Below are 15,210 nucleotides of genomic sequence, written 5' to 3'. Positions count from 1 at the left end.
CAATTCCATCTAAATGCACAGTGGAAAATGCTATTCTTTAGTGAAGCGAGAAAATGTTGGTGATAGAAAAAATAGGTTGGTTCATTAAACAGAAGACTTTACAAAATTAAATTCAATAACTCTCAGGAAGGAAAAATCATACACAAATTCTAATTTAGGAATAACTCTTTAGGCAGTAGTACTGCAGAAAAAGATCGGGGGGTATCTTGGATCACAAATTGAATATGGGCCAACAATGCAATGCAGTTGTAATATATGGGAGGTAATTGGCTCTCCTTAGCACTGTTGAGACCTCAGCTGAAATACTGTGTCCAGTTCCGTGCATCATACTTTAAAAGGATGTGGACAAATTGGAGAGAGTCCAGAAGAGAGCAACAAAAACAATAAAACGGTTTAGAAAAACCTAAAATAAATAAATAAATAAACAGAAAATGCTGAGAATTGTTAAGATAACATGTTAGAAAATTAATACATTCCTTACCTGGTAAGATGTAGTTTTTGGTATAGTACCGATACTTTGTTGGTGAACATTTAGAGAGGGGAAGGAAGATTAGTCAGGGGACAGGAGTTTCCCTGCTCTATTCAGATTAAGTTCTGAAAATTTATACTTGCTATAAAAATGAGATCTAAACAAGAATTCATAGATCCTAGGACTGGAAGGGACCTCGAGAGGTCATCGAGTCTGTCCCCTGCCCTCATGGCAGGACCAAATACTGTCTACACCACCCCGGATAGACATTTATATAACTTGTCTTATGGTTTTCACTCATTTAAAATATTCAGCATTTAGAGAGAGAATAATTAACGTTAGCTTCTTTGTAGTTCTGAAGTATACAGATTAAATCTGGAACAAGGAAGGTACCTGAATTCGCTACATACAGAGGCTTCGTAAGTACCTACAGTTTATCATGTTCATTACAATTTTTCCAGCAGAGGGAGCCAAATATTTAGCTTGCTCATTATCAACAGCACATTCCATGCACAATCCAAATGCACCGTAATGTAAATTAAGGTATAGTTTGACAGAAGCATGGTCAATTCTGAGCTTCGTACTTTAAAAAAATCTTCACTCTGACAATTAGATGTGTTCATCTTATTTCTATGTATATTTTTTATTTGTCTAATCTGCTCTTTAAAATAGATACTATGAAACTTCCTTTTGATTAATGTGCCTTCATTTAATCATCCCCAGTGCTCTTCAGTCTAGCCATCATATGTTGGTTGATTTCTTGCAGTCTTCATGGCATAAGTGGGTCTTGAGAAGGGACTTGGAGGAGGCGATAGACTTGTAAATCATTTCAGGGAAGATTCCAAGTACAAGAGGGGATGAGGAAGAAAACAATAAGATATTTATGAAAAGATAAGCAGGCAGTTGAGGGTGGGATTGTTGGTAGGATGGTGGTGTTGGGACAAGCATGATAATTACAATTGTTTTAGTCTAAGTAATTTTGTGGGTCATTAAACTCTGCCCCTCTTTCTGTTCTAGGGAGAATAATGTCTGTGACATAAATCCCATGCACTGCTTATTTGCTACTGGGACAGCTGAGGTAAATGTTTAAATTAACCTTTCTAAGAACTGTGGCAGTATTTCTTTCTCATTTCTTGGTGATCATATGCAGATCATAGTAGTATACCATAATATATAGCTGAAGAATTAATTTGATCCTATTTATTACATTAAATGTAAATTGATTAAGATGTTGGACAGCCTGGCTGTTTTCAGAGCACAATGCAAACAGAATTTCTTGCACTATATTGGATGTGGAAACACTTATGATTCCACAAATAAGCAAAGAAAATAATCATCACGTTTAACTTTAAAATATAGACATATGTATAATTTAACTAGCCTACACACATCCTGTTACTATTTTAGGATTTAACATTTTAAAGACATTCAGATCTGATCGTATTTTTTAAAAATAGAAGAAAACTGAAATGTGGCAATTAGCATGTCATCACTGAAATCCAATCCTTCCATGAGCTGTTTACCTTCGCAATTAAAGTGGATTGTCAATAGATCCAGCATCCTCTATAGTTTGATTTCTGGCTTCTGACAGGGCTAAATAATTGCACTGTTTAATCTTGAATTATATTTTTTTTCATTAATTGTTTATACTGTGTTTAGGGGAAAGTGGAATGCTGGGACCCTAGAACTAGAAATCGAGTTGGTGTGTTGGACTGCGCTTTAAGCAGTGTGACAGCAGATACAGAGTAAGTAATGATTGGCTGTTAGTGCATAATGTTAGGTCCTGATCCTGCTCTCCAGTCCTACTACACATCAGTAGTCCCATCAATGGTAATGTGTAAATGCTGTAGAGTTGGTCCTTTATCTCGAAAGTTAGGTCTCTTATTTCATTGGTCTGGCAGACAAAGGCTAAAAGCACATCAACCCAGAGCTTGTGAAGATGAACAATAATATTTCTGAAAAAATGCATGTCATTGGTATCCCCATTAGTTTTTGTATCTAATTTCTGAATATATAGACAAACATTCAGTATTTTTAGCCATTAACTTTAGGCATTTTAGAAAATATTCACAGTCTTTACTAAAAGGATAATATAATTATGAACATTGTTCTTTTCAGGATAGATGGCTTACCATCTATTTCAGCACTGAAGTTTAATGGAGCTTTGAATATGGCTGTAGGCACATCCACTGGACAGGTAGGCATGCTGTTGAATTAACTTTGCTTGCCATAGATCTTGAGAGATACAGTTCTTGTATCAAAGACCTGGATCTTTTCAGACATTCAGTATAGTTGTTTTGAAGCCAGTTTGTACTAGCGGAGGTGTAAAATATACACACACAAACTTGGCATTTGTGTTTGTATACGAGGTAATAATACTCAACCTTAAGGTGCAGAGTAATTTCATCAAGAGGAATTAAAGAGCTACAAAATAACAATGCAGTGATGTCCTGATGTGATGCTGCAAAATCCCCCCCTCCCCTCGCCCCCCCATGTACAACATCTCAATGTAACTTTCTGTTTACTCAATAGTGTGAGAAAATTGCTGTTTTTTGTGGTTCTGCTGCTTTTCAATTCAATATACCATATCCACTCTCCTCCTACCCCACCTCCTGGCTATTCTAGTGAAAGAGGTGGTTTTTCATCTTTCTTCCAACTGCTCCTGGGTGAAGCTAGGGGTTGCCCAACTCCAGTTAAATGGCTATTACTTGGGCTGTCCATGTGTAGTGCAGTGTTAGGATTTCTTCTGTCTTCAGTACTCTATTTGACTGTAGAGCCCCAGGTTGAGTATTGTTCGTGTATGTCTGCTTTCTGAGTACCTGTTCTGGATGTTTTGAGAGAGCCATTCACCTCAATACTTGGGGTGCAAAGTCTAATGTTGTTGAATCAGAAGAATATTTAGTACTAGCGTAGTTCTGCTCATGTGTAGAACTGGGTGCTTTACAAAGGTAAGTTAGCATTAGTATCCCCACTTTACATTTAGGAAATTGAGACACTGCCCAAGGCCCAGTGACAGCTCACTGGGAGAGCCAGGACTAGAGTTTCTCCTGAATCCCAGGCCAGGGCTCTTACTTACTGGACCATGTTACTTCCCATAAAGGGAATGTGAACACTAATGTTTTCAATGAAATCATGAAAATGATGTTCCCAGGTAGTAAGTTGATTAAAAACTGCTAAATCCTAAGGGGCTTTTTAAGAATCTGAGTTACATATTTCACTTGAAGTTACCTTGCTTTATCACCATCCTGTGCCATAAAGGAAAAATAGCACTAGAATACACTAGACAGATGACAGCACATATAACACTTGATTTTTGGTATTTACTAGAAAGTATGGTAAATGCTTACATTCATATATAATTATCATAGTACTGAAGCATCTGTGTGGTATTGGTATAAGAGATTATTTCAGAGTAAACTGGGCTTGTTTCATAAGCAGTTCAGAACTTCAACTGCTTCTTAGTTGTATTTTTACAGACTTGTCTAAACACAAAAGTTGTACCAGTTTAACCTAAAGGTGATGTTGCACAAATGTAGTTTAACTGGTACAACACAGAGTGTAGGCCAGGTCTAGGTTGAACACTCTTGATTAGATAGTACAGGGAATTTCTGATGTCTTTATTTTTCCAGATTTTGTTGTATGATCTCAGATCCAGTAATCCATTAATAGTCAAAGATCACCTGTATGGCCTGCCTATTAAATCAATCCAGTTCCAGGATCCATTAGATTTAATAATATCTGCAGATTCACGAATCATAAAAATGTGGAACAAGGACACAGTAAGTATATTAAATTATTTTTTATAATTTTGTTTGTATGTGATTTAAACTTATGTCTGCATTTCAATATAGCGAGTTTTTTGTGTATCCTAATTTGCTTAGTATTGTTATATTCTATTTGACTTTACAAATAGATCATTGGGAAAATCTTCAGTAAGCTGTTGAGTATACAGATGCACAGACTGTTTTCAACAGTTATATAGCTGCTTATAAGCCTTTTTTAAAAAATAAAGGTCTAAAACATTTGTAAAATTGGTGAGATGTAAAAAAACAAAAATACAAAATGTTTTCCTTCCTCTGTCCTTTTGGCACAAAGTCTGTTTTTCCCAAAATGCACTTAATTCATTTCTAACCCCTGTGATCAACGGTCTGTAACTCATGGAGTCAGATGCTTGTATGTACATAACTCTACCAGTACAAAGAATCAGAAGTTAAGCCTACACTCAAATTGCAATTTGCAATATGTTATATATTGCATTAACTGACTAATTTACAGTAAAAAGCAACACAGAATCCTGTGGCACCTTATAGACTAACAGATGTATTGGAGCATAAGCTTTCGTAGGTGAACACCCACTTCATCACCCACAAAAGCTTATGCTCCAATACATCTGTTTAGTCTATAAGATGCCACAGGACTCTTTGTTGCTTTTTACAGATCCAGACTAACACAGCTACCCCTCTGATACTTAATTTACAGTAGATATTTTTAACCTTATAAGCTTAAAAGGCAGACATAAAGTTGAGCTTTTAGCATGAATATCCATATGATACAGGAGATGTCATGTTTGTTGGGTGTTTTACAATCTTTGTCTTAATCTGTGCATTCATACTAATGTTTTGTATGGAATTTACTATGCGCGAATTGGCAGATCCATAATAGCGCTGTTGTAACTCAGGCCTGGTCTACACTAATGGCGGGGGTCGAACTAGGGTACGCAAGTTCAGCTACGCGAATAGTTCGACTGACTTACCCGTCCAGACGTGGCGGGGTCGAACTCCGCGGCTCCAAGGTCGACTCCACCACCGCCGTTCACGGAGTTGACCGCAGCGCTTCCGGAGTTCGAACTATCGCGTCTAGATGAGACGCGATAGTTCGAACTCCGAGAAGTCGAACTCACCGCGTCGACCCGCGCGGTGAGTATGGACCTGTCCTTAGTTTCATTTCAGGGTCTTTCATTATTTGCTGTTTTTCTCTTACCAGTGCTTGCATTACACTCCTCAAAGACTCACTAGCTGTTCTGCCCTTGCACTCTTCTTCTCTTCTGACTTGATGATGGACCTTTTCAAGAGAAGTTGTGGCCCGTTCAGTAGCTTCCAAATGCTTTATAGCCTATTTCAGACAGTCATCTAGGGTTGCACTATTATTTCTCCACCATAGGAAATCTACTTGCCTTCACAAACACCCAGAGGCCTTTTAGGTTCATCAGCTTTCTTACAGTTTTCTCTGATCACACATGGGTTGGTTGGTAACAAGCCCCTTTTCAGTAGCTGTATAGTTAGTTACAAGACTTGATAAATCCTTGACTAGTGTTTAAACACCAGTGCTAGCCTCTCTCCATTTTTTTAATTGCATACATTTCTCCCAATGACAGTTAAGCACCATAAAGGTTAGTAGGTGGCTCCTGAAGTGGGAAGAGGGAGAGTTTCTTACCGCAGGAGGCAGCGCTGGGTTTGGACTCTTTCCTAGAGTGTGTGCCAACCGGCCCCACCTCCACCAGCTGTTGGTTCCTGAATATCTCTGGTTGAGTGCCAACTGCGCAGAGGCAGATTGGGGTGGAGAGTCTCTGGCTTTGATACCAGAGTAGCCCCATGCTGAGACGTGCCTTCGGGTGGGGAGTGTGAGACTTTTATCTGCTGAGATGGGGGTGGGAGAATGCTCTTCTATTAATCATCAGGGAAGAGACCAGAGGTGGGTGGGGTAACAGCATTCGCCTGGGAGGTAGAGGAAGCGCCTGGAAGGTAGGTGCGACTGCTGCAGGGAAGGCAGAAGAGACAAGAAATGGGATCCAAGTTTGCTCTGCCTTTGTCCCTCATTTTAGAACACTGAGGACATGTATGCTCATGCTTTTAGTGCTATGGCCCAGTTCTTAGAGGCTTCTTTCTCAATGGCTGTTTTACATGTTTGCTTATAAAAGTACCTAACTGTGCTGTCTTTGTTTTCCCACTCTTAAAGTAGTCTTGCTTCTGAGCCCCTCTAAATATGCGCAATAATTCTGGATACAGTGCAAAACAGGTTCTGACCATCGTGATCATTAAAGCTCACTTGGCACTTTACAGATGAGTAAGAGTAGATGTGCCATTTCTTCAGTGATAACAGAAAGGGAAAGAATAACAGGAATAACTACCAGTTAGCAAGGAAGGGTATGAACCAAGTGGGTGCCAGATGGCTACTTCAGGGCTGCAGCTGCTTTTCCCTGTCCAACTCAAAGGGCCAGTTATCAGAAAATTATGCTGGGAAAGTTTTCGATGAGTGAGTGACCCTGCACTCTGTGCATTCGGAGATAGTTGCTTGCAGAGAAGGGACCGAATTCCTACATTTTCAAGCAAATCCTTTGCCTTTAGACATCTGCATCTTTGGTGGTAACCTAATGCTTGAAATATTTTTATATATTAGAATTTCAAGTGCTATGTTTCAATGTAGTTTTTTGCTGATGTTTCTATAATGAAATAAGACACAGACATCCACTGCTTCCCTCATTCAGTGCCCTGCCACACACAGTAATTTCATTGTCCAGGCACCATTCTAGTTGGTAATCACATTCTTCTTAGCTAAATTCCCCCTGTAGATTCTACATATGGTTTTCTTCACTTCATCTAAATTGATGTGTAGTGGTGCTGTGCATTGTTAAACAAGTCACATTCCACTCAAGAACGGGCTGCCTTTCAGTTATGAATGAAGTGATCAGCATATATCACTCATGTATCTCACTTCGTGGCTGAGGACTTGAGAGCCACAATTGAACGGCATTGTATAAATGCCAAGTGGTATTAAATGGCTATTTATGATATAGGATTATACCCAGAATATACTATATACCCAGTTTTCACCTGAGTGTAATTAATTAAGAAGCAGGTTTGATACCCTTCTCAGTCAATTTGTTAGAATAAGCAGACCCCGTTCCTTGTATGCTGTCAGTAAAAGGATCCATTTAAAAATATTTAAAGGCAAAACTTTATTATTTAAAAAAAAAATTGTGGGTCACAAACTTCTTTTAGTGCCTATCTTGCCCATCAGTGGGATTATGTGTAGCAACATGAACTGAAAATGACAAGGTTGTTCAACAACAGATCTTACCCTTTTCTTAATGTTGTGCAGCATTGATTCCTGTTTATCTTTGTTTCTCCTGTTCTGTTACTTTGGATATATATATATATTTTTAAATAATTTCCTCTTCTCTTACTTCACTATAGTGGTTTGGCTGTAAACTGAGAGCTGTCTTCCCCTCCCCCCTCACCCCCTTGATCTATCGAGTCAAATTCGTGAAGTGAGACAAAATCCTTAAACTGCGTACTTTAAATATCATTATTAAATCACTATTAACCGAAGATCTGGTCAGCCAGGGGCTACATGTAGAATTCCTTGAGCTGCCTTTGCCATCATAGTGCAAAGCCTTATTTGTATCATGCCTTGCTTGCTGTACTCTTCCACTATATTTTTAATTTTCATAAGGGCTACTTTTTAATTGGTTTGTTTTATTGAACTTTGTAATTGCATCATTTGAAATCTCTAATGTTTTCTTCCACTATTTCAGGGGAAAATATTTACTTCCATGGAGCCAGAACACGATATCAATGATGTCTGCCTTTATCCTAATTCAGGTATGTAAAATACCCTAAATATCTATTACATTCAACAGGTAAAGCATCTACTGCCAGAGGCTGTGTCAGGCTTGGCTGACTTTGGTTGGTAGACTTTTTATGGAGCTTCATGTGGTCATATTTGTATCCTTCTTTTCTCTGATTCATTACTGACTCAATGTGACACTATGGTTGTAGGCCACTGTACTGTCATTCAGAGGATCAGAGCTACTTTTGGCCGTTGAAAAGCCAATGCCATTTTTCATAAGAGTAGCGATTTTAGCTCTGCGTCCAGGTCAGAACTTCATTTGAGTAAAAAAAGTTTTCTTTCTAAAACTGGACAAAGTTTTTTAATTAGTATGTTGACAAAAAAAACCTTGTCAACAACATTTAAAACGTTTGTTTTTTGTCATAAATTCTCATTTCAAAACCGACAATTTTGATTGTTTTGAAAGAATAATTTATTTTCCCATTCTGTCAATTCTCCCTTCCCACAGATGTTTTTTCAGTGTGGTTGGGAAGTTAGATGGGTGGGGGAATCTCAAAAAATTAAATGTTTGAATCTGAAATGAAAGGTTTTTTTATTAGTTTTGACTTTTTGTTGTTGTTGAAAAACAAATTTTTGAAAATTGTGGTCAGATTGGTTCTTTGGCGGTAGGCATATCCTTTGATTCACTTTTGTTTTGGGAGAGGGTAAGAGGGCTGACTGTTTTCGCAGTAAAATCTACCATGTCATTGGCATGTTACGTCATGGCTATGACACTACTGTCTTACAATTCAATTTGGTCTTGCCTGTTATACAGCAAGCCAGCTCTGCTATAGTTAAGATTCAGGTGCACTTTATAATCTGCATGCCTTCTTGGATTGTCTTGAAATTTGCTATGCTTCATAGAGGTCTGGGTGGTGGTAGTTCTCCTTGTTTGGGCTCAGAAGAGTAAGGGGTTCCTGAGATACAGCCCCTCTGGAAAAAAAGAGCATTTTACAAAATCTGGTTCTTATAATATTTTTTGCATACAGGGTGCTAATAACATTGTTAGATTCTTATAACTTTGTTGGTGCAGAGCTGGGGAATACAAGGGGTCAGAGCAGTGAGGAGTAATGTAGGAGGGTGTTGGAGTATTGCTGGAGGTATGGGGCGAATAGGAGGAGAGGGGTCTGGGGCTGTGATGAGGGGGGATAAATGGAAGGATGGTAGGGACAAGAGATTGTGGATGTCAGGCCAAGAGAAGGGAGTGGGAATTAGGGACGGTAGGCGGGATGAGTGGCAGGAAGTGGGTGGGGGATTAGAGGTTGGGGGCTTGTCAGCTTCACTCTCCCCTTCTGTGTTCTGAGTCCCTCTCCCTGTTCCCCTGTATGTGCCATCTGGGGAAATCTGCGGCGGCCCCCCCCCCCCCCCCCCATGTGTGTGCTGGAATCTGGGCGGGGAGAGTCTGCTCCTCTCCATATCCCCCCATGTGACCTGGTATCTGTGAGGACCATGGTTCCCCTGGAGGATCTGAATTCCTCTGTCTGCCCTCGTGTGTGCCAGGATGTGGGGGGCGGGAGGATCCTGCTCCTTTGCGTAGTGAGCTGAGAACAAGCATGCATGGAAAATGCACCAAGTATACAGTGCTGAGTCCAGGGTGGGGAGCGGCAAGAGGTGTCTGGCCATCCCCTCAGAAAATGTCCCCACTGACTCCATGCTAGTACCTATACTGGTCCTGCAGTCTCTCCCTAGTTCCTCAGTCTGCAGCTCCCACCCTGACACCTGCCTCTCTGTGGGGAGGACTCTTGGGGAGGGAGAACCAGGCTGTCTTAGACAGCAGAGACAGACGATGAGAAGATAGCAGGGAGAGAAGGGATTAACATGTGGCGAGTGCATTCTGTGGCCAGGGTAATTATTGCTAGGGAGCCAGAGGCAGTGGAAAGGGAGAGCTGGACTGTGGTACATGGAGATGCTCAGAATTTTTTTTTTTTTAATAAAAACAAGGAAATTAAATATCCCCAACATCCATTATCTCAGAATTAAGATTGCCTAGTGGTGCCTTGTACCTTTCTGGAACGTGGAGAGTGGCTAAACTTTTGAAAACCAGGAAATAGAGTTACAGTAATGCAAACTTCTGAAAACAAGGAAGCAGAGTTAAGGTGCAATCCTTTACAGTCTTAACTCTGCCCTTGGAGTGATGCTCCAGCGTGCCCATAACTTGCCTCCTAGCAATCTGCCTTTGCAGTTAGTGCAGAACACTCAGGGAACATGGCACGTGATTACTGTAGCACAGAGTTTAATACCTTATGTTTGCTAAGGCAAAACTTGTATTCGGTTGAGGGGTACTAGCCAGGAGCTACCTATACCTGCCCTGCACTCAAACACAGTTTTCTCCACAGACCCAACAAGAAACTTGCTAAATTGTACAACCCCTTCGCCCTTATGCACAGGATTCCATCAAACACTGTACTTCCATTGACATTCACGGGGTGCCTTGGAGAGAGGCTCAGATCACTCCTTCTGTATATCTCCTTGTATCACAACCACAGTGTTGCCAAGCTGCTCACCTTATCCCTCCACCACTTGATACAACTACACATACCTCAGTGAAGGCAGCTGGAATGCATGCAGATAATTCCCAGTCATCTCAGGGGTGGGGGTGCAGAGTTAAGGTTGTGTTGGCATATAGGTTATCTGTACTTCCTGGTTTTCAGAGGTTTAAATTCAGCCATTCTCCACGTTTTTGGAGGGCATGAGGCACCACTGGCCACCCTTAACTCTGCGTTATCGAAGTTGTGTTAACTAAGGTTTTGGGTGTATAATATTGATTGAGACATAATCATATTTCCATTGAGTAGAAGTCTCTCTGCCCCATCTGCTTCTGTTCATTGTAAATTTTTCTAAAGAACTTGCTTTTTTCAAACTTAATACTTCCCATTGAAAAGAGAGTTATTTCTTATTCCAGTCTGTGAAATCTCTTGCATATAAGATTAGTCTGGTCTGTGGTTTGATAGGTGTGTCTCTCTTCTCATGAAGGATGGTCAAGGCTAACAAGCTGAGACAGCAGAAACATGAATAGGAGACTTCTTTGATCAAGACTCTCCTTTTCTATTTCTCAAATTTCCCCTGTAGTATACACCCAGGTACTGTCCCTGAAACTGTTTCCTCCTCTAATTTTTGGTGGAAGGTTCCCAGAGATGCTTACCTTTACTGTCTTCTTTGAAGCATTAGGCATAATTGGTAAACTGCTTCTACCGTTCTGTCTTTGGGGTTTTCCCTGTTCATTGAATGAACTGTTTTTCCATTTCTAGTGGCAGTGAAATGCTAATGCTCCAAGGCACTGTTAATCCATGAAATATACCATAAATCTTTCTGATTTTGTTTAGGTTGCCCGTAAACTTTCCTGGGCTTGGTTTTTAACCTTGCTACTGTGACTCTCTTGGTGTGCCAGAAATATCCAGCCCTTTTTCGGTCTTCTAGAGTCCAACTGCATTGTGTATTTTTAATAAAGGGATTGGCTGGAAGGGATTATCATATTAATTGTGTGCCTCTATTTGGATATAAATTGTATTTCTCCCCTCTGGCTACATGATGATTGATCCCGTTATTCATAGTCTCAGTGGAATCTTTTAGAACATTATTAGGTCAGAAACTTATCTAAATTGATTTTTTTTCCCCACACTCCCCCCTTCATGCTTTTCCTTATTTGTATTATTTAAAGGTCATTTTTAGGAAAGTAAAATGACATAAATGCAGAAATATCTGCTGAATGCCCTTACTGACTAGTTTTGTGGGGGAAAGTATAGCATATCATTTGTCACATCAAACTTGCACAAAGCCTGTTGCCAGTTCTGAGTTTGCTTAGATTTAATAATACTTGACAGTTGTGCCTCACTTCTCATCTTCAAAGCATTTCAGTCTGCACAATACCTCTGTACGGGTAAGTATTTTCCATTTTAAAGTAGCACAAATTGAGGTACAGCAGTAAACTGGCTTGTTCAACAACAACATAAATGCAGTTTCCATCTGAGTCACAAGATCCTGGCGCCCACTTCTGTACTTAGACCATACCTCTGATTCCCAGAATGATGTATCCTGGATCATCACCAGTACTGTAAATTGCAGTTGCGTCACTGAGACGGTCTATAAATCCCCAAGTAACAGGAAATTAAAAATTGCTACAGATGAGGACCTTATCAATGTGAGGGAAATTTTTCAAAAATTTCACCCCAGAATTAACATGGTTTCATCTTCACTGGGGTTGGCCACCATGTTAAGCACAGTATTAATTAGACGCCTTCTATGCAGAGTGAGAGGACAGTAGCAGCACCTGGCAGCCCACATACAATAGGGCTTATAACAGTGCTCACATTGGTGGAGATGAACCAGTATTGGCAATAGTGGGATTTTTTTTAAATAGGGCAATGAGGCAGGGATAATCAACTTACTTGGGGCGCAGTTGGCAGGCGCTATTCAAGTCCTAATCAGTTCTGTTTAGATATGCTGTAGTATCACTATTTTTTTCTCAAAGATCTTTCATGTTTACTCAGATTGCTATTCTAATAACTTCCTTTTTAGTCTTGTTTTATTTTAATAAAATTTGCAGTTAAATTCGTTTTTCCTAAAGCCCCGTAAAGGCAATGGAATTGATGTACAAATCTGCTTTGTACTGAATAGGACCAATTTTCTTCAAACATTTCTAAATAAAATAATAAAATAGATAAGCTAGTCTCTTATGGCCATTGTTTACACCATGTAATTGTGTCGCTCTTTAGGAATGCTGCTGACAGCCAATGAAGACCCTAAAATGAACATCTACTACATTCCAGTAAGTAATGCAAATAAGTTTGGCCCTGCTAGAAATATTTATGAAATATTGTTTTTAAAACTGTCAGCACTTTAATGTAGCACATTTTCTTGTCAGATTGTTCTGTAGTAAATTTTGTGTGCAGACTGAATTCATTCTGGAAATCTATAAATAAGGCTTCTAGGCATGTGTAATAATTTATAAGTAAAATCTATTGTTTAATCTCATGCTAAACTAGGTATTGGAAACAAAGTGTGGTGTATTTATATTACATCATTATTTTATTGAAAATCAACCCTGAAGCTTGCCACACTCTTAACAATTCCTAAATTGACTAGTGGCAGTGGGAAATCCAGTCTGAGCCCAAGAGAGAAAATCTGCAGATTTTCTATCAACTTGTTAAGATAGATCATTAAATATAAAATGTGGAGCTTACCGTCAAGATATAAACTGTCTTCTGAAATAATTACCCTAGCATCATAGTACAGCTATAGGCACTATATCCCTGGCCGCTGCTTTCTCAGCCATTTCTATGTTGGTGGCAGTTCTTAGCACCTGGTTACCGAATGTCCTATTTGAATTGGAGCTTTTGAGTTCAGAAATTTAAATATATCCTCAATCTTGAGGTATATTTTAGCCAGGCTTATACCCAATCTCCAGTTGCTCACATACAGTTACGCCTGCATTTTAGTCTCAGGTTTGGACTTTTTAAAGTGTGTGCACATGTCTCTATCTCTGCAGGGTTCAGGTGCAAATATACATGTGAGCAATTTTACAGGCAAAAAGGGAGGCCACCTCTGAAAATAGATAGGCCTTTCACCAATCATTATATTCATGTTGGCTCTAGATCATGCATTTTAACCAAAAATGTTGGTATAGCTGAGCACAGATAGGACCACTAAGCCTTTTCAACAATCTGGCAATGCTGCCCTTCCACAAATCTGACTTGCTGGACAGATTGGCTCCTTAATTATAATTGTTCATTCAATAATTTGTTCCTTCTGAGTCCAGCATGTAGTTTGAAAGCTTTCTGTGGTAGCATATGAGTTATTGCAAAGTTCTATCTTTAGGAAGATTGAAGTTGTGTTAAAAATGTTTCAATCTAGTGTCCTGTCAGTGTTTCCAGTTCAATTGACTAATTTAGTGACTGTACTGCTTGTCTCTAAAACAGCTTGAAAACATCCTGAATATGTTGCAGAATCTTTTTTGTACATGTTATGAATGTTGCATATGCTTTACAGATGTAGTAACTTACTTATGTTCTATTGTGACGGTGCTGGGTTTTGCAGTGACAAACCCAATGTTGTTTCATAATGAACACATTGCATGTATGCCTTCTTTTTCCTGGACAGGCATGCTGTGTTAAAAAATGCTATATTAAGACTTATTTTGGCTAATTTCCTTTCCAATGAGTACACTTTTGTATAAATTTTAAAACAACTAAAAAGAGAATCCATTTTGTCCATCTCAAAAGTCTGCCGTTTTTAAAATCCTCCTAGGACTGTTGAATTTACACAGTGTTTCAGAATATAACATTTTGCATTATATTTTAGAGTATATCTGAGATATGTAAATCACGCGTAGCCAGATGTTCCCTAATGATGTAGCATATGTACTTGTGTAGAGCACATATTATTCCAGTTACAGTCAGCATTAGCCTAGGCTCAAAATTTTCTCCTTTCCCCCATTTTCTGCATTTTTTTCATACTTTCTGGCGTCCTGAGTGATGTGATGGTTTCCTTGCAGAGAGACAAAAATTGCTTTACCCTGTGGCTACTCTGAGCAGATCTTCACCTCCAAGACCCAGCAACTTGCTGTTCTAACTAGTCCAATTTTCCCCAGGCAAGTTTTCTGACTTTTCTGGGATTGGTTTGAGCCAGGATTCAATTTTACGAATAAATAAGGGCTTAATTTATTTATTTGCTGCAAGTTAGGCATGAATAGTGCTTCAGATGTCCTGTCTTTTTGAGACGCAAACAAGAGCTGATTTATTATCCTTTAGTTTCACAACCAAATAAATGTCAGCAGAAAGGACTTACTAATGTACAAGGCAATGTTCCTTCAGAACCTTTGGGGATAGTTTAATGTGCCACACTAAAATAGAATCCGTTCAACTGATCCTGTCTCTTAATTATTTAGCGCATGCCTAGTCATCTAGCCAAGTGATGGCATCTTCAGTGGTGTGATACAGTCCTCCTAGGCCACTGCTGAACCTAGTCAGCAGGCATTCATCGACAATGTCCGTCATCGTCTGTGTTGCGCCGCAGCTGCACAAAGGGCTGTCATGGAGGCCCCAGCAATACTGATTAGCTGCACAGAGACTTTGCCCAGTCCGGAACCTGTTCAACAGGGACCGTTGGCAACGGGGCAGGTCAGAACCAGGCAGGCA

The 15,210-nt window shown here is 39.6% G+C and overlaps 1 protein-coding gene across 2 annotated transcripts in view; it reads left to right on the top strand.

The window, feature by feature from the left end:
- The window catches only part of NOL10 (nucleolar protein 10), a 70,201-nt gene that overhangs the window by 13,113 nt on the left and 41,878 nt on the right, over positions 1-15,210 (top strand). For both annotated transcript variants that reach the window (XM_039532035.1, XM_039532037.1), the window contains exons 7-13: positions 823-888; positions 1,487-1,547; positions 2,129-2,214; positions 2,588-2,666; positions 4,099-4,248; positions 8,004-8,070; positions 12,790-12,842. In XM_039532035.1, the coding sequence (XP_039387969.1) occupies positions 823-888; positions 1,487-1,547; positions 2,129-2,214; positions 2,588-2,666; positions 4,099-4,248; positions 8,004-8,070; positions 12,790-12,842 (562 nt within the window). The remainder of the gene's footprint in view (positions 1-822; positions 889-1,486; positions 1,548-2,128; positions 2,215-2,587; positions 2,667-4,098; positions 4,249-8,003; positions 8,071-12,789; positions 12,843-15,210) is intronic.

The sequence above is a fragment of the Mauremys reevesii genome, linkage group 3, assembly GCF_016161935.1.
Source record: "Mauremys reevesii isolate NIE-2019 linkage group 3, ASM1616193v1, whole genome shotgun sequence".
NCBI classification, from domain to species: domain Eukaryota; kingdom Metazoa; phylum Chordata; order Testudines; family Geoemydidae; genus Mauremys; species Mauremys reevesii.
Note: the sequence above shows the minus strand (reverse complement) of the source record. Positions and strands in the feature narration are given on the sequence as shown.